This window comes from Lates calcarifer, linkage group LG16_LG22 (genome assembly GCF_001640805.2).
Source record: "Lates calcarifer isolate ASB-BC8 linkage group LG16_LG22, TLL_Latcal_v3, whole genome shotgun sequence".
Lineage (NCBI taxonomy): Eukaryota > Metazoa > Chordata > Actinopteri > Centropomidae > Lates > Lates calcarifer.
Window position 1 is genome coordinate 18347477 of NC_066848.1, and position 22777 is coordinate 18370253.

A 22777-nucleotide genomic window follows, 5' to 3' on the forward strand; every position below is an offset into this window, starting at 1 on the left:
CTGATCGCCCAGTAAGGATGTCATTTGTGTTAAGAGCAACAGACTTCCAGCCAAGTAATTTTGTGATCAACTCAGCTCTTCATGGAGAGAGAAAGAAATAGAGAGCAAGGGTGGAGGAAAAGTCTTGCAGGAGTTTTGTCAAAAGGTTGGAGAGGTGGACTTTGCAGTTGGGAGGTTGGCTGATTGTATCTCTGGTTTGTCTGAGAAAATCTCCTCTCAACTACTGCCTGGATTGCCTTGAAAAAAGGTGATTAACCTCCAGCTGCTCTGATGAAGTTACTAAGCAGTAAGAGGTAGAAAACTATGGGTGTACTGGGAGGCTCTTAAGTGTGAATGTCTGTAACTGAACGGCAATGAAAGAGAATAAAGTCAAAACAACTTTAAGTGTGTATTTTCCTCATTTCCTCCTGGGTCACTGAAAGTTAAAAAAAAAAAAAGGTTTTGTTTCATGTCAAATCCCATCCTCTTTTTATTCTCTCGCAAACACACAAACACAAAAACCTGGGGCTGAGGTCTACTAGTCATCGAATATATGACTGAAAAAGGTAAAAAAAATTCCAACCAACAGAATACCAATAGATGGTCTGACGTACGAAACCCTCCTGCAGGAGCTCCCTTCTCTTTGGCTCAGCTCTGTGAATGTGTTTGTTCGTGTGTAGTGTAACAGAAAATCCAGCCTTGGCAAAAATGGGAATTCTAACTCAGAAGTAGGCACTTGGGTGTGTGTTGGAGTGTGTTGCTGCTGATGAACATGCCAAAGCCCAGCCAGCTCTTACACACCACTGAGCAGTGTGAGAAAAAGCTTACTGGGATTTACATGTCTGCACTGGCTCATAAATCCCTGCGCATGTGCTCCCCATTTTATCTCTGTCCCATCTCCTCTGTGTTCATGACTGTTATAGATATACTTATTAACATGTTTATAGCTTTAATTATAATTACTATCGTTCTTCCATAAATCAGCAATTAGCTTTGGCTGCACCGTAATGTGGATAATTCAATTTCTCTCTTCGTTGCGTCTCTGCAGATTACAGAAAAGGACAGTGGAGTTGCTTATTGTTTATATAATCTGCATTACTACTGTTTCCTGCAGTATACAGAGAGGGCAGCTCTAGTGATGCATTTCACCTGTATGTGTCTCTGTGTGCAATTAAATGTCATACCTGTGATGTTTTGCAGTGCCTCTGGAGCTGTTGGATGGCATGGTGGTGGTGATGTTGCAGTGTGCGAAGCTGGACTCACAAACATTTCCTTGCCGAGACTGTGAGGACCGTTTGCAGCACTGAAGACACAAACAAGAACAGCAAGAAAATTGTATGTTTTGTTGCTGTTAACTGGAATTAATTTGTAAGATAAGAGAAAACCTTATTGATCCCCAGGTGGAGAAATCTAGGCGTTAACAGCAGCAGAGAGACAGTTGAAGAAGTACAGATAAAAAACAAATGATCACAACAAAAGTACAAAACAACAATTGAAGAAAACAACAGTACATGTAGAATGTACATTAAAAAATCCTACAGATAAAGTACTACAGATGATGTTAAAGACATCGTATGATCTAAAAATACATGTCTCTAGTTCTCTCTTGTTATGAGCTGCAGGGTGGGGGGTGCCTGCTGCCTCCTGCCTTTATTCTGGGAACTGATAGTCAGAGTCTAAATGGAGTCACATTACATCTATTTCAGTCTTTTCCCACCTTCCCCATCATCATTCTTGCCTTTTCAGGGACTAAGGTAAATTGCAGTGTGCAGAGAACAGGGGGAGGCTGTTGATAACTTGATAAAAATCAAGAGCATTAAGGCTTCCAGTTGTGTCACAGTCTTCTAGCAACAGCGAAAGGTGGCAACGTCACAGATGGATGGCAATGATGGCTGAATATTCGGCAGCTGGGCAAGCAACCAAAAGATGCAACAAGATAAAACTGGGGGATCATGAGATTATTAATGTGATATGACTCAATCAAAACATGTTTTTCCCTCTGATCATGCATTTTAAAATAAATTGTTGATAACTATAGCCTTTTAGGTTCCTCACAGGTATTGAAATGAAACAGTTTGAGAACAAGTCAACTTTGGTTGAATAAACCTGTAATGAGCAATCACATGTAGACATTGCTTCATTTTTGGTGAACATGAGCCAAAGATAGAGAGCCATTGCTCTATAACTTGAGTGTGTTTCAGACGGTTGCAATTGAAAAACAACAATAGTTATCACTTGAAACTTGCTAAAAAGGTCACAAACACAAAAAGAGATCCCAGACCAAAGCAACATGGATATGAACATCCATCGTCTTAATTCTATGGAAACAATCATGTCTAACATTTAATATCACAATCTGCTGCTGATATTGTACATTCCAGAGCCTTAAATTATCTAAGATATTTTAAATTGATTTTGGTGTAACAGGCTTTATTGCAACGCAGCAGTATAATATACATTCACATCATTTGCATATCAACCCAGTTCTGTGTCCTATCTTTTCTTTAAGTTGCATATGAGTCAAATAAGACAGAAATACCATGAAATTAGTCATTAATAAACCCTTTCAAAGCCTGGGTTCATCACATTGGAAAAGTTGATTAGTAGATATATGCAGTTAAGCTCTCAGTGTCTCTTTGTACCACAGGATATTGAGAAATGGATACTTTAAATATATACAGAGACAGAGATTTATGTATCACAGAAACAGCCTGTACATGTATAATGCAGGCTTCTTTTATCAACAAGGGTGTCTCATCCTGCAAATACTTAAAGTGTATAATGTAATTTTTTTCTTGGGACTACAAAAATGTTTGGTCAGTGTTACAATCCTATTGTGAGGTTTTTGTGATATTTTGTTCAACTCTTTTACGTAATCCCACAGAATCATGACTTTCATTTTTGTTAAGAAATGTATTCCTCCTATAATACGGTTGTATATCTCTTTCTTTATTGCTGTCTCTCATCCACATTGATCTTCCTTTGTCCCTTCCCCTTCCCTCTTTTCTCCCGTGCAGTCTTCATGACAGGATATCTAAATCAGCACTACAGTAGTAGCATGTAGGTCCCAGGTTCTTTCTTTTAACTCTTTTCATGTTCATCCCCATCTCTGGAGAGACAAAGTATGCAATGAAACAAAGCAGTTCTTTGATTCTTTGCTTCACAATGCAGTTGACAAGGCAGACTCACTCACTTACGCAGCAACAAAGATCTAGCTGTGAGCTCCTCAAAAGAACACAGACAACACAAGAAAGTGTTTTAGGCTTCACACTTTAAAAGCTTTAAAGATGTGAGGAGAGTGGCGCTGGTTTGATTTCTTATCTGCTACACGAACCTATGTGGTTTGCATCTATCTGCCAGTGACAGTCTTCTCTCCTCAGCATTACCTGAGCATCGTCTAGACAGTAACTTCTAGACATTGGTAACATAAGGTAAGAGAGACCTATTTTTCTACAATTTCTTCCTCCAAAATACTTTTAAGACTTTTCTCAAAGTTTCTAGTTAGATGTCTGACTAACAAGGTTGTCACTGATGCAATCCCTTTTGAGGACTCTCTGCAGGACACCAGCCTCATTAGCGTCACACATGCTGCCATAGTTATGTGACCATTCAGACATTTTGAGGCTGATTTGTACTTATAAAACCATGATTATACTTTCTTTCACAACCTGAATTTACACTGCAGGCTATATAGACTACCACCTCAAATGATGCAGGAATATAAATGATTAGATAGCAGGCTCATTAGGAACTCCTCTGAATCATCAAAACTTAAACTTTGACATCTTTACACTTTCATGTCTGAGCTGTGATTCACCTCAGAAGAAACAAGACCTTAACCTACGTCATGTGTTCACATCCTGTCTTAACTAGAGATCATCATGTGCTGTGCTCACAAATTTGAGATTGAGTCTCTGGGGAATGACACAGACCATTGCCAGAGACATTTTTAAAAGTACACTCATGGAGGTGCTGTAGTGTTTAAGTGTCTCTACATCTGACACAATTCCTCAGACATTACCATTTGTATTTTTCTAAAACCTATAGGAACTGTACTGACAGGCTCAAAATATTAAGAAACATCACATGTTTGTACTTGCTTTGGTTAATAATGTAATGTAAATGTAATGTAATGTATCTTTACAACTGATAGAATGCAATGATTGATACTGACTCATTATTTAATTAAGGCATGGTAATTTACCTGTAAACACAGAATTGACAAATAATAACAAAAAATAGGGTAATAAATAATTTACTGTAAATAGGAGCAACTGTGAAGTGTTATACATTGTTTTAATCATGTCATGGAATCAGACAAAACCTCTATGGCAATTATAGTACCTCATAGTGTGATGAAAATTACTATCTATCAAGATAATGTCACACTAAACAGACACACCATATGAAGGCCAGTTCATTCCTTTCCAAACTTATTATTTTAAAATAATGATGATCAGGGTTATCTTAACTTCGACTTGAGAACTAAATTCTGAATTACAAACTGGTTGTGTGGGGTTTATAAGAAATGGATATTGGGTGTATGATAGGTCAAATGAAAGATGCTACATTATTTGCATGTAGGAAAATGTAGGATCCAGTGTTTGTGGAGCTTGGTCCAGAGAGGATATTCACAGCTTCTGCTGCTTCAATTTTGACTGTTCTTTTGAGAAGCTGTTTCTTGTGAGTTAGCAGATATACAGTATTAATGTAATGCAAGTGATAAGTTAAATCCAACACCACCCTGTTGCATCACCATTTGCGCTTTGACTGCGAAACTTCTCTCATCTTTCCCACTCTCTGGTGTTCTGACACCATGCACATCCAAGCTGTCAATTGATACAGAGGTTTCCAGTGAGCAGTCGTTAATTTCTCAGCCTGTGATGAAACAGAGACTATGAAGTTGGGAGTTCAGCGGGACATTACACTAGTGACCTAAGAAAGTCAGCTACAATTATTCAAATCTGCTTGGATGTGCTGTTAATGAATGAATGACTGAGAAGACATGAATGGCAGTATAATTGTCTCTGCTAGTTCTAACTGGAGGAATGTTCAAGTTTACTGACTGAACAATACTTTGCTTTTACAGTTACAGACAGAAAAAGTCTTATGTTTAACTTATTTATCTGTTATAGAGCTCTGCCTACCAGCTCAAAGAGGGAAAAGTGCCTCCAATCCCTTAGTACTGACACTGTGGGGTTCAACGTCCATTTTGTTTCTGTTTGAAAATAGATTAGGGCTTTAAAAAGACCGCTCCAGGAAAAACCAGAAACTGTGGGCATGTGTCATACAGCAATACTAACTGTTTATAGAGATCATCAATAAAAATGTAATGTTTTCTCACACAGCTGCGGGCAAAGAAACTTGGCTCTTTAGCTCTATAAACATGCACAGATACATCGGGCAAAAGTAATCATCGCTTTGACAGTGACTTCATGCCACATCTGGACATTAGTGGTGCAAAGGGCTCACGTAATGGTGAATATTAATGGATATGTACGTATATACGTATGTGTGTATGTACTGTAATGGATGTTTTAATCTCTGAGATGGAGACTAGCTTGCACCGTAAGCCTCTGGCAGGGAGGTTTTTTAACACTGACAGACTATCCGGAGGGAACCAGGAGATGATTTTTATGATTTGTACAGAGATGTTGGCATCAATAACAGCGATACAGCATTATAAACACACATACTGCTCTGTACATCCACACACACTGTAAGACCTAAGCTTAGCAGAGCAGGCGTATGATAGTCCACGACAGAGAAGATAGAGCAGTTTTAATTATGCAGCAATGACAGACAGACTCTGTGGAACACCTGCGGAATTCATGATAGGGTGGTAAAACCTGATTGATAGAGAAAGACTGGCTCACTCAGAGCTGCTCTTTAGTTCATTGCATAATCAAATACTTCCAACAAATGGCCCTGTGGTGCTAATCAGAAGTGCTCATTTTCCATAACTGGCCACCACTGGAAAGGTGTGCTGCTTTTGTCATGACCCACACAATTACATGAGGTGTTCTCCTACAAGTACGCATGCTTAAATGCAATAAGAACGTAACAATCCTAATTGCAGTTAGATAAGGTGAAATTAAATGGATTTAATTAGACTGATGAAATGTATAAAAGAAGGAGAGAAATTCAGCAGCCTGCTGTGTATGACACAGTTGTGTGAGTACATGATCCTAAATACCATTGACCCCGTGTTTGTTGTTCTGTGTTCAGAAATTTTGGTAATTGATTGCCTGCAGACAGAAATCAATGTGATTCTGTGTGAGTAGGCAAAAAACAAAAAACAAAAAAACAAATACAATTCATTTGCATGTATGTTCCCTAAGGGCTCTTGTAGAAATTAAATAAATAAAACAAGATTTAAAAGCAACAGTTTTTCTAAACAATAATCAGTAATTCATGAACCAGGACTAATAGAGCAATTAGCAAAATAAGAGCCAAAGGATTACTTTTTAATTATTTCCTGTTATATTTTGGTATAATGTGATTTTATTGTTTTCTATTCAACTGTGCTTTACTGCATTCTACTGCAGTCTACAACTCTATTCTTGGCAGAGGAGACAATCATCAATATGCAAAATAACAAAATAATAATTACTCTGTTTGAATAAGTACGGCTTCACAAAACAGGCATGGTTCTTAGACAGTAATACAGGAGCTGTGATGTCTCAAATGTGTGAAGTTGATGGGTTTTCTGAGCTATGCCATCAGTGACATATGCGCACAGGCAGGGGGCAGAAAACAACACAGAATGAATGAGAGCTTTGGAGGAGACCAACATGAAAAGTTGTTTTTGTGCCTAAAACCCTGTGAATCTCAAAAATAAACGGATGGAAATGTTCACTGTACCAAGAAAGAAATCTAGTTCCAGTGATCTGGTCAGAGCTCTGTGGATGGTTTGACGTTGAAAGGCTGACTGATGAATATTGCCATCGCTCTGTGTTTGACATGTGTTTAAAATTTCAGTTTGGGAATCAGTGACAGCTGATATATGAGCAGACTGATGGTTCTGGATGGAAACTGTGCCGAGTTGTTGTGTGTAGAATTTTCCAGAAAGCTGGATTTTCGCATGCTAATGTTAAAATATAGTAAACACAGTGAATGCAGTTCTCTTGACTTGTTCAGAAGGCAAAAAGCATGTTTTATGTTTAACCCATGCTGTCAGTCAATGTTTTAGGCACCCACAGGCCATGTCTCAGTGGAGCTAACTTTGTGAATCGTGTACCATTATATCACTGCTACCATGTAACCATGGATTTAATGGAATAGCATTAGTATGTTCCCAGCTAGCTAGTGTGCTAGTGGCTTGCTCACCAGCTGTGGTATTTCACCAATTAACCCTGTAAATAGTCTCTATACTTTACCAAGCTCCTAGCACAGACCATTCCACAAGGCTGTGTGGATTAGCTTTGCTGTGACATTTTCTGGTGTGACTGGGTCATAATACTAATTCTAATTATACTGTAGTCTTTCATTAACTGCTGGAGGAGAGAACGGGTGACAAATAATTGTCTGCCTCTCCTTTTATCTGGTAATTTTTTTTTTACCAACAGTGGCTCATGAAATAGAGCTAGAAAAGTGGATTTTTACAACAAAATACAATGTGATTTGCTTAAAGCTGAATCTTATTACTTGACAAGCTCTGAAGGAAGATGTATCAGCAGTCCGTTAGCGTGCTGTAGTAGAGGCTGAGCCTTCTTGCAGTGAAGCAGTAGTGCTAACCACTGAACCACTGTGTTGCCCATTTGAACGAGGCTGCAGGCTCATTCAGTCCCGAGAAGACACCGGTACAGACCTCAACTGGCTGTAAACACTACAATCAGTTTGGCTCTGAAAGGAGATCACCTCATCTTAATAAAATAATCACTAAAAAAAAGCGAAGAGAGAACTTTTAATCAACTGGAATCGTACTCTCTGATCTGCAGCAGGAATAGCTGAATGTGTAATCTGTGTTAATAGTCTTTAAATAAAGGGAACTGAAGCAATAACAAATATGTATGTGTATAAAGATTTCAGCCTTGAGTTACAAACACAGGAACGACCGAATGTAAGCTAAAATCAATTAAAGCTCAAAAATGGAAAAAGCATGACTCCTGTGAGTTAGATTTTATGGTAAAGGAGGGATGAATGACAATTTTGATCAGAATGTTAAACTTGACCCACTCTAGCTGGCCAAATTCACATCCATTATTAAGTCTCAAAAACCCTGAAAAAGTGCAAAACCTAAACTGTGATTTCTCATAAAGCATGAAAAAGATATCACAAAGCTGAAGTGAACTGATAAAGTGCAGTGACCCATTTAAAGTTTGAATGAAGCTCCTAGCAGAAAGACGAAACGGAAGGAGTTCAAAGAGCAGTAGGTTTGAATAGTTCTCACATTAACTTCCGTAATAAGAAAAATAGGAAAAAATGATGAAAAGTATGAAAGACATAAAAGTGAAAAATAACATCAATAACATCCTTGAAGGGCTATATCAATCTGAATAGAGTTTCAAGTTGAAAGTATACAGATGTATTAGTTGAGTGCCAACAAATGAGGAGCAAATAAATGTAAGCAGAATAACTTAGGGCAAAAAGAACATACAGTGGGTGTGATGTGTAATTGGTTTTAGTACATCAATTAGACTCTCAGTAACTAATCTGTTTTCCTATGGTGTCTCAATATACAATACATACATACAACAATACCTCAGTCATTTGTCTGAAATATAATGTTACTCTTGTATACTAAAATAATGATGACTTGTAAATGCTCTTTTCTGCTTACAGTCAGGGAAGTAGAATAACACTAAATCTTTGATAAGTGCATCCCTTTGATAAAAGCATTTCCAATTATATGGCATATAAGATCTAAATTCATGTGGAAGGTTGGATTGCTGCCATCCCCTTGATCTTTTACATAAGTTAGGTAAGTCAGTTTGTTTGTCTTGAGGGTTCAGCTTGAGGGTAATATGAGGAGGCACACCTGACACACCGTCTTCGCAAACTCCACATTTTACAGATTACTTTCAAGCCTTGGTTACCTCTGTCTCCAAGCTATATCTTCGATATCTGAACCCTATCTGAACTGAAACTCAAGTGGAGATCCTCAGGCAAGAATGTCCCCATGCTTTAAAGTCTATAAGCTTAATATTAAAGTTGACAGGGCCTGTGGAGTGCTGCTCCATTCAGACATTTTTTCTTCTGTGACCTGTTGAAATAAAGTGTAACCAATATATGATTTTATAGACCCTGAGGCTGAGACACAGTGTTGGGTCACTTGATACATAAATAAGATTGTGGAAGATTTTTAAGCCTGATATTATATACATATATTTGTCTACACATATTTATTGAAATTAAAAGGTTTCTCCTAGATCCTCATTCATTGAAACAAAAATAGGTTGAACATAGTAACATAGTGCCCCTTTATTTTCAAAGGCCTAGTTTGACATTTTAGAAAATATGCTTATTTGCTTTCTTGTTGAGTGTTAAAAGAGAAGATGGACACCACTTCCATATTTGTACAGTACATATGAGAACTAGAACCAGCATCATTTCCCAAAATAGAGAGGGATAGAAAAGATTGCCTCCATGGTTGTAAGAAACTCATGCTGACTGATGGCAGAAGGTGGGATGGGAACAGTGTCAAAAATTTCTTGTAGGCCCAAACATCCACCTCTGCCTTCTCAGTATGACTTTTCACCGCACTTTAAAAATGCCACACAACTTTCTACTTTGAAAGTTGAATGTAACTATTTTTAGTTTTAAGCTCTTTCGCTAATGTTTATCTTAAGAAGAACAAGCTATTTTTTTTTCATACACTGATGCACAATAAGGACAAATCATACAAATCAGGCCAGGGACTAATGGTCAGCTATTTCGTGAACTGCCAGTGTGAAGTACAATCATCTCTACTTCATGCAAACTGAGTCCCACATACACGATTTGAATTTCTTTGCCTCGCCACCCATCTTGTGTGTATTAATGTGTTTATGATGGATATAGAGTCCCTCATGTATACAGTACAGTACATATGGTTTGCTTCATTGTAATTTTAAATCATGTCCTCGGAGGAAACACACAATTTATGCAATGAAGCTTCTGGTCAAAGCTGTGTGGATAAGATAGGTAACTTATTTGATGAGCATGTATACATGGTTAAAGTTGATTTCTGCATAATAGTAAACAAATATACACACATACAAATACACAGTCTCTCCTAAGGTAATGGCAGATGTGGATTTGACTGAACTTCAAATTAAAGTAATGTTTTCAATTCCAGCCACTCTGAGATGCACATCTGGGAGAGATGTGATGACAGAAAGTGCTGAGAAGATGATGAATGACACTGCTAGCCAGCGCTGCGCTCCCAAACCACTGAAAGGTTGCTCGCTCACAGACCTACGAGCCTGATGCAAGTGGCCAGGTGGAGACAGGAACACATACTGATTCGTATGCAGTTAAAAACCACAGGGGGTTGATGAATTCAGTGATAGATGCAAATACTCCGAGGTGTAAAATGTGTGTACTGTATATGTCTGATTTGTGATAATCTCCTCAGGAGTGCTGCTACTGACATCTAATTTTGGAGGATTGCTGGCTTTAGCAACAGTCCATGAAATATTTTAAATTTGTGTTGAAAAATAATAAATAATAAGGTTTTCTTGGTGGAACTGTATCTTTAGACTGGTGTTAGTAGTAAATAACAGAAGATGGTTTTTGGAATGACAAATATTAAATCCTACTCTATTGAGACTTTGAGACTAAACATCAGGTCACACAACCAGTCTTAAAAGTAACGAGAGCACCTTCAGTTACACACACTAATGGTGTTTTTCAGGTGTATGGACATGTATGGAGGTGTATGGAAAACAGCACAGTACAAAGTCAAGATGGAAAAAGGAAAAAACAGGTAGTTACCTCATGCATTTGCAGGTTGGTGTTGGGAGCCCTCATCTTCGCTTCCAGGGCATTGTGGGAATTAGCAGTGTAGTTTTTCAGACTGCGACTCTCCTTCAGATGGGCCTGGAGCTTCTCTCTGCGCCTCCTAAACAAGAAGAAAAAGAGGATGCTACACACTTGGAATTTACCTCAGGAGAGCATCAACTACCATCAGCTAAATGAATTAGAATCCTTTGTAGGTCTGAAGGCTTTAATCCCAACCAGACAATACATAATATAAATGACAATCAAATCATCAGGTGTCTTTGAGTTGCTAAACTATATAATATATATATTACAATAAAGGATGTGATGATGCAAGAACACCAAAAACCTTTAACCTTCCTCAGCTGCTTTCACTTAAAAAGCAACATCTCTTCTTTAGCATCTCATTAGGCTCTCTAATTTACTCCTAGTAAAACAAGTTTTGAGTTCCTACATGTCACAATTATGTACTGCTGTCAGCATCTTGAGATTTGTAATTTTCCTCTTATTAATTCAAAACACAGGCTAATTATAACTAGTTTGAAAAACTGATGGCCGCAGTGTCTTTGTGTCAGAAATAAATGACACAGACAATATCAACCTAAAATTGTATACAGAATCTAAATCCTGTAGAGTCCATGACTCAGCAGGTCAGAGCTGCTTTAAGTGCAATGCTAAGGACCAACACCATACTAAGCAGGGGTGGTCAGAATGTTTTGGCTCATCAGTGTACAGTACATGAAAGCAAGCCAGGCCAGGCTATTTCTGAAAGCACATAAATACTGTAGTCAGTAGATGTTCTAATCACACTGTCTATCTGCTCTTGTCAAAAACTTTGTAGCGTCTCTGCTTCTTCAAATATCACCCCATTTCTAGAATCTATAGTAAGTTGTGTCCTTGATGGCATGTCAGTCCTTCAGTCTCCTCTTGGACCACAAACCTTATATATATTGTTCTTAATTACAGCCATAGATGTGATCATAATAATGTCCCAAACCACCTCTCACCTCCTCTCACCATTTAAAACATGCAGCTTGCAGTAGTTCAGGTATTGTGCTCCCTGCACAGTCATAAAAGAGACTAGTTTTCCAGTTTCTATAAAGTACCTTGACTCTATTTGATATTTTCTGTTTAGATGTTTTAGTCCCTAATTTCTCAAGTGCTTTTACTAAAATGGTTGAATCAGAATTACTATTTACTGTTTACTGCAAAGACAATGAAGGACTGGAGTCATTGACTGGCAAACTAATTAGTTTGACCCTAATCTTGCATGAGTCATGGCAAGAGGTCTACAGATAATCATGTTAGAGGAGGTGGAATAATTAGACCTTGTGGAGCAGAAATTGTAATTTGATTTCTCCCATTCATCTGGAAAAAAAAACTGCTCTTCTGGTTGATTTTTCTGACTGGTTTACATTATGTGCTCTTAATTATTACCACTCTAGTTACCCAAACTTGTGCATTAACACTGACTTGGATGAAAAGACACTAAAGCTGAGTATCACAACTTCATCCTGTTGTGTCAGAGGTATACTCATTATCAGATACAGCCAATGACGCTTGTACAGTTCCTGTCTCTGAGACTGCTGAATCACAGCAATGTGATGAAGTGTTTACAAACAGCCTTACAGTGAGCCCCTCTCCTCTTCACCTCTATGGCACTTTAATTGCATTTTCTTAGAAGAGGGCTGCAACATTTGGTACCCACTACTTTTGGAGAAGCGTTTACTCAATATGAAAGATCCATTATCTCTTCTAAAACCTTGGCAGAGTCTGGTTTCATCTTGATGTTTCATCTATCATCTTGCATCACCCACTGTTTGTACCACACAGAAAGTTTTGCTTCGTTATCTAGGAACTAACTCATAGTTCATATGACAAACAAGTCAGCACGGGCGCCTAGCTTCAACATAAATACTATCAGACTTGTTTGATGTTAGTAGCCTCCTATCACCAACTTTTTGTATCCAGCCTGATCTCCTGCAGCTACAGCTCAAGCTAAAAATGAATGTGCCCAAGTGACATGCAGAATATAATTTTGTTTTTGGCAGAAAGCTCAATCTCACAGGTCATGTTGATCAAAAATTGGCCTGCACCTACTCCTTTGATATCCCCTATTAATTAAAGTTAATTATGATACTTACAGTGTCATAGTACCAGCTCTTTAAATGATTGTTTGGATTTTTTAAATCCCTGTATGAGACAGTACAAGTGGAGAGATGGGGGAAAGTGACAGAGAGTTATTTTCACATTGCACTTTACAATTTGCCCTTTACATTTATAAATATACATAGCATTTGGGGCAGTGGCTAACGTGTGTAGCAAACCCAACTTTCACATAGAAGAGTACAGCTAACCCCCCCGTTGGAAACCATGAATTAAAGCTTCAAGTTTTTATGAATCATAACCATGATGTTTCTTGTACCTTAAGTAAAGTGTTTTAGTTTCCAACCTCTAATCATATCTTACCCATATAAAATTTTAATTACCAGGATTTCACTTCAACCATACCATAATTAACATGCACACTTATTACAGAGAAACCGAATTTTGAAAATGTAGAAATTGGATGCAATTTAGATTTTTGTCAAATAATTTGCTAAATAATTTTGTTGCATTAGTACCGAAATTAAAATCTGTTGATCTTCAGTATCATGCCATTACTCCATATTATCCATATTATTATTATATAAGTGACTTGGACAGTCAAGACCATTTAGTTGTTTAGCTCTAAAACTCTTTAATGCCTTGCCTGTATATTTAGATCACTGACATTCTGCTGTGTCGTCAAATTGGGGGACTATGCATAAAAACAGATATGAGACAGCAAACATGGATTTGAACACCCTAAACACAATTAAAGGTTTAAGTCAGCACTTTAACCTGTCGATGAGTTGAGACAAAAGAGAGAAAATATGCTTCTCTCCAAATACACACACGCTGCACTGTGTGTTGCTCTTTAAAGAGAAATGTCGACAGCATGAATTGAGTAATCTATTGTATGCCATTTAGCTGCATTTTTGTCTGGCTGCCTTAATCTCAGTGTGGGAAAACCGTCGGCTTGATCTTCATTCAGGTCACTCAGATTTGCATGAACACTTCCTCCCAATCTGTATTCATCTTCTCCACTGAACAAGCTAGTTCCCTGACTCAATTACGGATTCATTGAAAGCACCTGTCCATCACGCCTTGATCCGATTATCTTGTTGTCAGGCTGCTCACTCACTCACATCATTATATCACAGAGGGAAGCCTATGGAATTACAGTGCCATCTATCACAGCCCACTGCACGGTCCATATACTCTGAATGACGGGCTGCCGTTACATACTGGATGTTTGACCCATCCTGTTGAGAATATAAAATCTCTCCAGGCACGTTATGCAAAGTTCTCACAGGCAGGGATGGATGTAGACCATTCGTTTGGCAATTAATGTGTACACATAGAGCACGCACTACAGAAATATAGACAGAGATATAGATAGAGAGACAGGGACAGAAAGGAGAGAGAGTGAGTGTAGGAGCCACATGAGGTGACCTTTGGGTTATAATGGGCTATGAATATGTGTGTGCACATAATGAGAAAGCAAATACCCAGTCTGGGATTTCTTTCAAGATGTTTGATGCCTCAACATGTTCCACCAGCCTTCACTAAATTAACAAAATGTCTCCTTGGGCATTTTGTCTGCCCACACCCAACAGGGTCTATTACTAAATACTATAACATTTTGCTTACTTCAGGACCTATGGCAGTTTTACCGTAAATATTATCGTTAAAGTAAGTTTGTAAGTTTGAAAATCATTGGACAAACTTTCAGTTCAAATGGAGGCAAGGAAACTGATGGTTGGGTTGAAATTACATGTCACTGAAGCTAATTTACCTGTCAATATATTCATGGGAAAATTCCATATGTCACATGGTTGGAAAAAATGGAATCTATCTGAGAGTTGAGTTAAAGATCCAATTACAGTCCTTCAGGTTTGTGTGTGTATTTATTATGCTGGTATTGTGCTGAATTTTATTTCCCCTTACCTTAACCTGAAGCCAACCTTAACCCTAACCCAAACTAGTCGTCTCTGTGACACATAATCATGACCTAACCTGAGCCCTAACCCCAACCATAGAGGGCAGCTCTACCTGAAATACTTTTGTATATCACTTATTTTAGTAGTTTAGCCCATCATTTCTATTGGTTATGATAATTGGGTTGGTAATTGGGATCTGGGAACATGGTGACATAGGTCAACAGGGTGGCAATTATGGGTGGTCAGACATTTAGAGATGGTGTGAACAAACCCAGTTTAGCCAAATTATCTAATCTGTTTGTGTTTATTAGGGGCTTGTTTAAAACTGCCTGACTGATTTTTCTGTAGAAATGTCACCGCATTCCCCTTAGCAATTAACCCGGTGAGCACAATGTTGTCATTACCAAAAGGAATGATGCCCAACTATTGTAGGGAAGTGGAGCTATCCATCGATTAACTATGTTCTGTAACTGTTAAATTTACAAGATTCACATTTAAACTGGGGTTTTGATGAATATCTATACATATATTTTTGAGCGTTTATTGTCTCACTTGTTGCGGCAGTAGAGGGCCATGCACAGGGTTCCCAGGAGGCTGATTGCCATGGCGATGGATGTGATTGACAGCACCTGTCTCTTGTACACCTCTTTGCTCTCTGTGGGAAAACAAAACAGAAGGAGGAGACACATTAATATTTGAACAACACACTCTTGGGAAGTAAAGTCATAGATCATGTACATATCTGTCAGCATGTGTGTGTGAGAGACAGAGGAAGGGACTGAGAGGGAGGAGGAGAAAATATGGGTTTTCGTGCATCTGTGTGTATAAATGTGTTCATATCTGCTCAGATCCCACAGTCAATATACAAGGAGACAGTTAATTCTAAATTAATACTATACAGCAATCTCACCATAACACAGAATTAAACATGGTTTTGAGATTTGTATTTACCCACTTTTAATTTCGAACATTGTTTACAGCACCCAAACAGCCATTTTAAATCATCAAATGATCAGTTGGAGTGCAATGACTCTCTGGGGTTTTTTTTTGTATCTGCCTTGCAGATTCTTTCCTGTATAAGTGTAATTACTTTTGTGATAAATAAACCAAATAAAACTGAAATAAAATAACAACTCCAAACCCATTTACAATTCACAAACACCTATTTACAATTCTCAAGCAGCACCTGCTATTCTTAGTTACCACACAGCCTTTCAGTTCATTTTATCAGCTCTACAACATCGAATAATGGTCTGGTAGACACTGACTGCTTTTGAAATGGATGCCACATGTAATGGAGCTTGAATACAGAGACAAGAAGAGTTATGGCACGGACGGACGTCATTAGTGGAGAAAAATGGAAGCTGTCTTGTTTGCTACGAACAAGTAAATCATAGTTGCCTTCAGATACATTAATAGGCAATCAATCAAGTTTTATTTAGCGAGGCTCAGACCTTGGAAAAGCATGAAGATGACACAAGGTGTTGTGGTTTTACATTGAAGTGATTGAAACAAATTTTTACTGCAGATGGGTTTGAATGGCCACTTTAGTGCAAAAAAGATAAAGTTATTAACCACTGCTCAGAAAATCACTGTTGGCAGCTGTAGAATACAACCACAACCTCCTTAGCAACAAAGCAACTTAACTGCTGCCAGTGCTTCTTGCTCAAAGGCTTCCTGACAGCAGTCGATGACTGAGAGTGTTACTAATTCACAACAACATCAGGATTTTCAGGCCTGTCTGGGAATTCAAACCAGGGATCTCTCAGAAAAAGATTACTGCCTTAGCATTTAAAATAATGATGCCCACACAGATATTGCATAACCAATCATACATGAAGTATGTCATACATAATCCCTGAAATAACAGATGTCACAGAGTCTATTAGTGTATTGTTAGTGCATATTTTTCTCTCTTCTGTGTCCCTGTTTCTCTCCCTCCATCTATGTCTAAATTATGTTTGGGGCCAGTGTTGTTTTGATGCTGTTAATCAGTCTGAGTCATCACATTGGCTCATTGGCTATAATTATATCATTAGAGGGAGCTGGGGGTTGTCCTGCGGGAGCATGCTGAGGTCGGCTGCAGGTGAAAGGCAGAGAGAGAGACAGACAGAGCAGGAGAGAAAGAAAGACAGAGAGGGAGGCAGGCAAATTAAAAAAAAAAGAAACAAGGAGGAATTAGATTAGCTGGTGCAGTAGGGATATGGGATATTGCTGGAATGCAGCGATCCCTCTTTTTCTCTCCTGATACAGATTCTGATACACAAATGGGCCGATAATGGGCCGATAATGAGCACTGATCTGATGCTGCTACAGTAAAAAACAATCCTGCTCCTTCTTTCATATATTTTGTACTGTCATTATGCATGAGTCGTTAGTTTTCACTCTTTATATAGTATTTTGCATCTTCCTTCGTTAATTAAATATCTTTAAACTTAATTGAGAAACTGATCACTCCTTAAAAGAGTACACCAGCAAGTTAATACTGCAGTCAAATAAAGTTGTGATGAAGTCACATGAATCTAAAAAAAAAAAAAAAAATCAAAGCAGATAAGGCCAAAAATATCCTACATTTTAATTTAGTCAACTATGGGTCGTGGTCATGTCCCATAATATAACTACTAGTATCTCTTCATTAGAGCCTTCCTGTCTGGTAGTGCCTATGTCTTTCAAACCTTCTGCCCTGAGGTTTTTTTTTTCCCAGTCTCCAAGCTGAGATAACCCTAACCCACCAGGGTTAATTCCTTAGACTTAGAAAGCTCTCCCCAGAGCCACACAAGTCACAATATACAGCTGTGTAGAGACAAGGTTTATTTTTGAACTTAGAAATAGCAGTTTGATAAAATGAAATTAAATGAAGGTCTATTTATTAGCCTTTTTCAGAGTCTCTCAGTCTTAGCTGTCTATCATCTGTTCTAATTGTGTCAAATTCATGGAGGTCCTCTTTAACTATAAGGAGACATTACTTTTTTCAACTTGTGAAGTTTGTAGGAAGCTTTATAAAGTTGTACTGTTATTATTTTACCCTGATTGGGACAAGGAAACAATTCTCAATTTGGTCATGTCTGTCTGACACCCCGCTTGTCTTAAAAGTCCACTATCAGTGCTGATACTGATCAGTGTATCAGAGAAGACTGTCATCTCAAGAAAAAGTGGCAGCATCAGTTGTTTCAGCAAATTCCTAAAGACAACATATGTTTATCTTCAAGGTCTCTTAGACCCAGGCCAAACCAAACCACAATCTTTCACCTTCATCCTAACCAAGTTGTTTTTGTGCCAAACCCAACCAAACCTTAATCATAGTGTGCTAGATCAGAAAGTTTTATTTTTGCAACAGTGATTTCAACAAATGATGCCTCCTGCCAATAGCAGGAGCAGAGCGTTAGATCAGAAAATACCTCTATGTGTCATTCTGGAGGGCAATTATAAATGATGAATTTTGTTAATTATTTTCGCGGACTTCAGTATCAGAGTGGTCTTCTAAAGTAACAAGGAAGGTGATGGAAAAAGGGCTGGAGGAGAGGAGCAGAGAGAAAGTTTTCATCCCTGTGCAATTTTCATTTGTGCCACAAATGAAAAAACAACAAAAAAAAAAAAAAAAAAAAAACACTTCACAAGAGTGGTGATGTGGCTCAGGTGGAAAAGATGCTACTTTGACACAGTGTAAAAAGGTGATGGAAACAGATTTTTTTTAAATAAAAGATGGTGTTGGGGATTTAGATAGAAGACAGGAACAAGGATTGAGCAAGAAATTCTAGCTTGGTAACCTTGACGTTGCCCTGCTTTTAATACTGATGTGAGTGAGACATCATAAATAGGCACACAATATAGTAATAAAGTACACATACAAACACTCGCTGAGCACTGTATAAAGAACGCCATACTAAAACTGCATCGGGCCTCCCTTTGCTCTCAAAACAGCCTCCATTTTTAGCGGCGTGGATTCTTCAAGATGTTAGAGATTCTGGTCCCTGTTGACATGGTTGCATCACATTATTTCCGCAGATTTGTCATCTGCACATTCATGATGCTGATCTTCCATTCTACCACAGCCTAAAGGTGTTCTGTTGGATTCAGATGACTGGGGAAGCCACTGAAGTACACTGAACTCATTGTCATGTTCATGAAACCAGTTGGCGAGGACTTTTGCTCTGTGATTTGGCGCATTATCATGCTGCAGGCAGCCATTAGAAGATGGTTAAATTGTGGCCATAAAGGGAAGCACATGGTTAACAACAATACTCAAATAGACAGTGGCATTCAAACCATGATTGATTGGTATTAAGGGGTCCAAAGTGTGCCAAGAAAACATTCCTAACACCATTATAGCAAGGCAGGTTACGTCCATGGATTCACACTGCTCATGCCAAATTCTGACCCCACCATCTGCGTGCCTCAGTGGAAATCCAGATCCATCAGACCACGCTACATTTTTCCAGTCTTCAACTGTCCAGTTTTGGTGAGCTTGTGCCCACTGCAGCCTCAGATTTCTGTTCTTGGCTGACAGGAGTGGAACCCGACATGGTCTTCTACTGTTGCAGCCCATCTGCCTTAAGTTTCGACGTGCTGTGCAGTCAGAGATGCTTTTCCGCTCTCCACAGTTGCTACAGCCTTTCTGTCAGCTCCAACCAGTCTGGCCATTCTCGTCTGACCGCTCACATCAACAAGGTATTTCTGTCCACAGAACTGATGCACACTTGATGTTTTTTTTTTGTTTTTGGCACAATTCTGAGAAAACTCTAGAGATTGTTATGCGTGAAAAGAGATCAGAAGTTTCAGAAACACTCAAACCAGCTGTAACAATCATATCATGGTCAAAGTCACTGAGATTTTTTTTCCCCATTCTGATGTTTGGAGTGAATATTAACTGAAGCTCCTGACCTGTATCTGCATGATTTTTTTACTGCTACCACATGATTGACAGGTGTGCTCTTGTTCCTAATAAAAAGCTCATTCAATGTACACACCAATAGAAGTTTACAACACTAGAGTTAGGGCGCTAAGTTAGTTAGTCTATCATATATGCATGCAAAATGCTTCCTGTGACGTCAATCAGAATTATGTTGCCCAGGTCAAGCAGTTCTACAACCCCACTCCTGCCCTCCTATGTCCTTGTTTGGACACACCTACTGTACACACAGAAACACTCACTTAATGTGAATAAATCATATGGCTTGAGAGAGGGAAAACATGTTCCTGTTCCATCTGTGGGGCCACAAGTTCACATCATCTATTTATTTCCACTTCAGACCTCCAGTTCTCCCTGCAGAGCCTTACTGGTTGCCTATTTACAACATTATGAAAAAAAATTGATTCATATTTTACACTAAAGGTGGTAGCAGCAGCAATATTGAGGGTACATATATGATCTTATACACTCAGAATGTGTTTATAGCAGCCATGATTCTATACAGGTGTGTCGGCCTGAAAGAGAAATCAATAAGTGATGGAATAAGTGTTGAAATACCCTTGAAGCAGCCCTATAAGCAATAAAGATTTAAGCCTTTAGACTTCATTGCTTTTAGTGTACTATTTATGACTCATATTTCTTGACATAATACCCAAACACATAAAAATATTACCGATACAACATCTCTAAATCTCTAAATCACATATCACTGATAAAAAGAAAAGAGAGAAATTCTTACAAGAGAGCTACATTCATCCATATGTCAAAGGACATTAAAGGGTTAGTCCAACCAAGTGGCATCTTACAGATAAATTTGGTTTTATTTGTTGTGTCTCCACAAAAACTACCACCACCCCAATTCAGTAGAAGTTAATGTAAATTTGTTTACTCAGTGAAGTGGAAATAATAATTTATGTGCTTCACTATATTTTCTTTGGAACTACTCTCTACCCAAACTATCCACATAGTTAGCTACTTAAGAAAATTGAGAACACTGGGTGAATTTGCCCTTTAAGTTACATCTGCCTATCTGCCATATCACCACAAATATAGGGATCACCAGCTCTCTGTCATTGTAAAAAATGCACAAAAAAACACAACAAACAAACACTTGCAAACAGTTTTAGTACAGTCAAAAAGTCGATGACAGTATAGACACAGATACTCACATAGAGACATAAACAGAAGTGACTAAAGTCTGGCAACAGGCTGAGGTGGCATTTTGACTGCATGTCTTTCAGGTATGCCGACTCTGGTCCCTGGTGAGAGAGCTCAAGTCTGCACTCAGCAGTGCTCCAGCACAACTGTTTCGATCATTATCAGTTTTCTCTGTAGGAGATCGTGATCTCAACCCTCAGCCTGAAATTTTGGTCAAGTCTGGGCTCATATTCTGATATTATTATACTGGGTAGCAGTCTGCAAAATTATCCAAAAAATCTCTTGTGCATTAATAAATGTCATAGTCCACCATATTCCAGGCAATATTAGGATATGTGAGATCTTATCCTTATTTTAGGTGGCAAGCAGTGCCAGGTTTTGTCATTAAAGGATTTTTATCTAATGTTGTGGACATATGGATGAGTCAGCCTACTGGCAGACACTGACACTGTCAAGGTCTGTTGCAGATATTAAGTTAAGGTTTATTAAATTGTGTGGCATTTGTACAATTATGAATCAAACAGTGGCCTCTGTTTTGAGGGCAGTGAAGCTTAATATTTAGTGGCAGCATATTGGAACTGGCTCAAGGGTGACATAGTGGCAGAATTTGGATGAATGATGGTAAAGGACTAAAAAGGTTGGTTTTGGCTGACTGCTTCACAAACCATATGCGCATATGAGCCACAGATAGTTTAAACCTTAATCACAGCTAAGCATAAATTCAGATCAATAAGGTTTCGAGTTCTGTTAAGATTTGCAGCCTCCAGACAGATCAAATGACATCAGCCTGAGGCACAGGTCATTGCTGCTTGAAAATAAAATCCCCAGAAAAACACTGAGTCAGACATAATGTTTAAAATACATCTCTCCAGCAACTTCAGATGGGTTCATTATAGTCTTTCATTTTTACTGTCCACTTCCACAAGCTTAAGGACTGATGATTAAATTTACAATTGATCAGTCATCTGGCAATTATTATGTTGAAATAAATCATAATATAATTACGGCACATGATGCCATAATACAACAAGCTTTCATGGGGGCCACTCAGCAACAGAAGTTTCAGGGTTTGTGTCATTTTATTTTCTAATTACTCCAGAAAATTCAATACCTCATCATGTTTGTCTTATTTTAATTCTTATCAAGCTTTGTTTTTTTCCTCTATTGTATCATATCTTGTCTGCCTCACTGCACTTGTGCTTACACAACAGTGAGTTTTAGATTAGATTTTCTTATATGGTGTACTTTAGGTGTAAGGACGGGTGGATTCAGCTTCGGATGAGAGGAATGACATAACAAGTGTGAGGAGAGATCAGAGGGACGGGATCCTCTAGTGACTGCCTCACAGCCCTGAGCATTAGACTTTTCATGTGTCGGAGCACAGACTGCTGAGAGAGGATAAAACCTTTATTTATGCAGGTCGGCCGTGGTAGAGTAAGCATGCTCTCTTGGCTGGTCACGGTCCTTTCCGCTATTATTTGGATAGCTTTATTCGCCCATTTACATACTGAATACATTTAGGTGACTGGGACTATTGTTTTCGCTAGTAATTTTTTCTTTTTTTACATTTTCTGTCTTTCCCCATGGTCTGGAGGAGGTTATCCACACCTTCATTTCCATCTGAGACTACTGTAGCATGTTATATATTGGTATTAGCCCATATAATACCACCAAAGGCAAGCCTTTGCTGTCATGGCCACTAGACTGTGCAACCACCTCCTTCTCTCTGTCATAATAGGACTGCAGAACAGAAGCTTTGAATACAACAAAATTTGTGTTATTT

General features: G+C 38.4%; 1 protein-coding gene across 1 annotated transcript in view; it reads right to left on the minus strand.

Moving 5' to 3' along the window:
- LOC108872934 (pro-neuregulin-3, membrane-bound isoform) overlaps nucleotides 1–22777 on the minus strand; it is a 315531-nt gene that overhangs the window by 9767 nt on the left and 282987 nt on the right. Inside the window, exons 5-7 of the mRNA XM_018660865.2 lie at nucleotides 15480–15582; nucleotides 10897–11023; nucleotides 1164–1282 (exon numbers count right to left, since the gene is read on the minus strand). Coding sequence (XP_018516381.1) covers nucleotides 1164–1282; nucleotides 10897–11023; nucleotides 15480–15582 — 349 coding nt within the window. The remainder of the gene's footprint in view (nucleotides 1–1163; nucleotides 1283–10896; nucleotides 11024–15479; nucleotides 15583–22777) is intronic.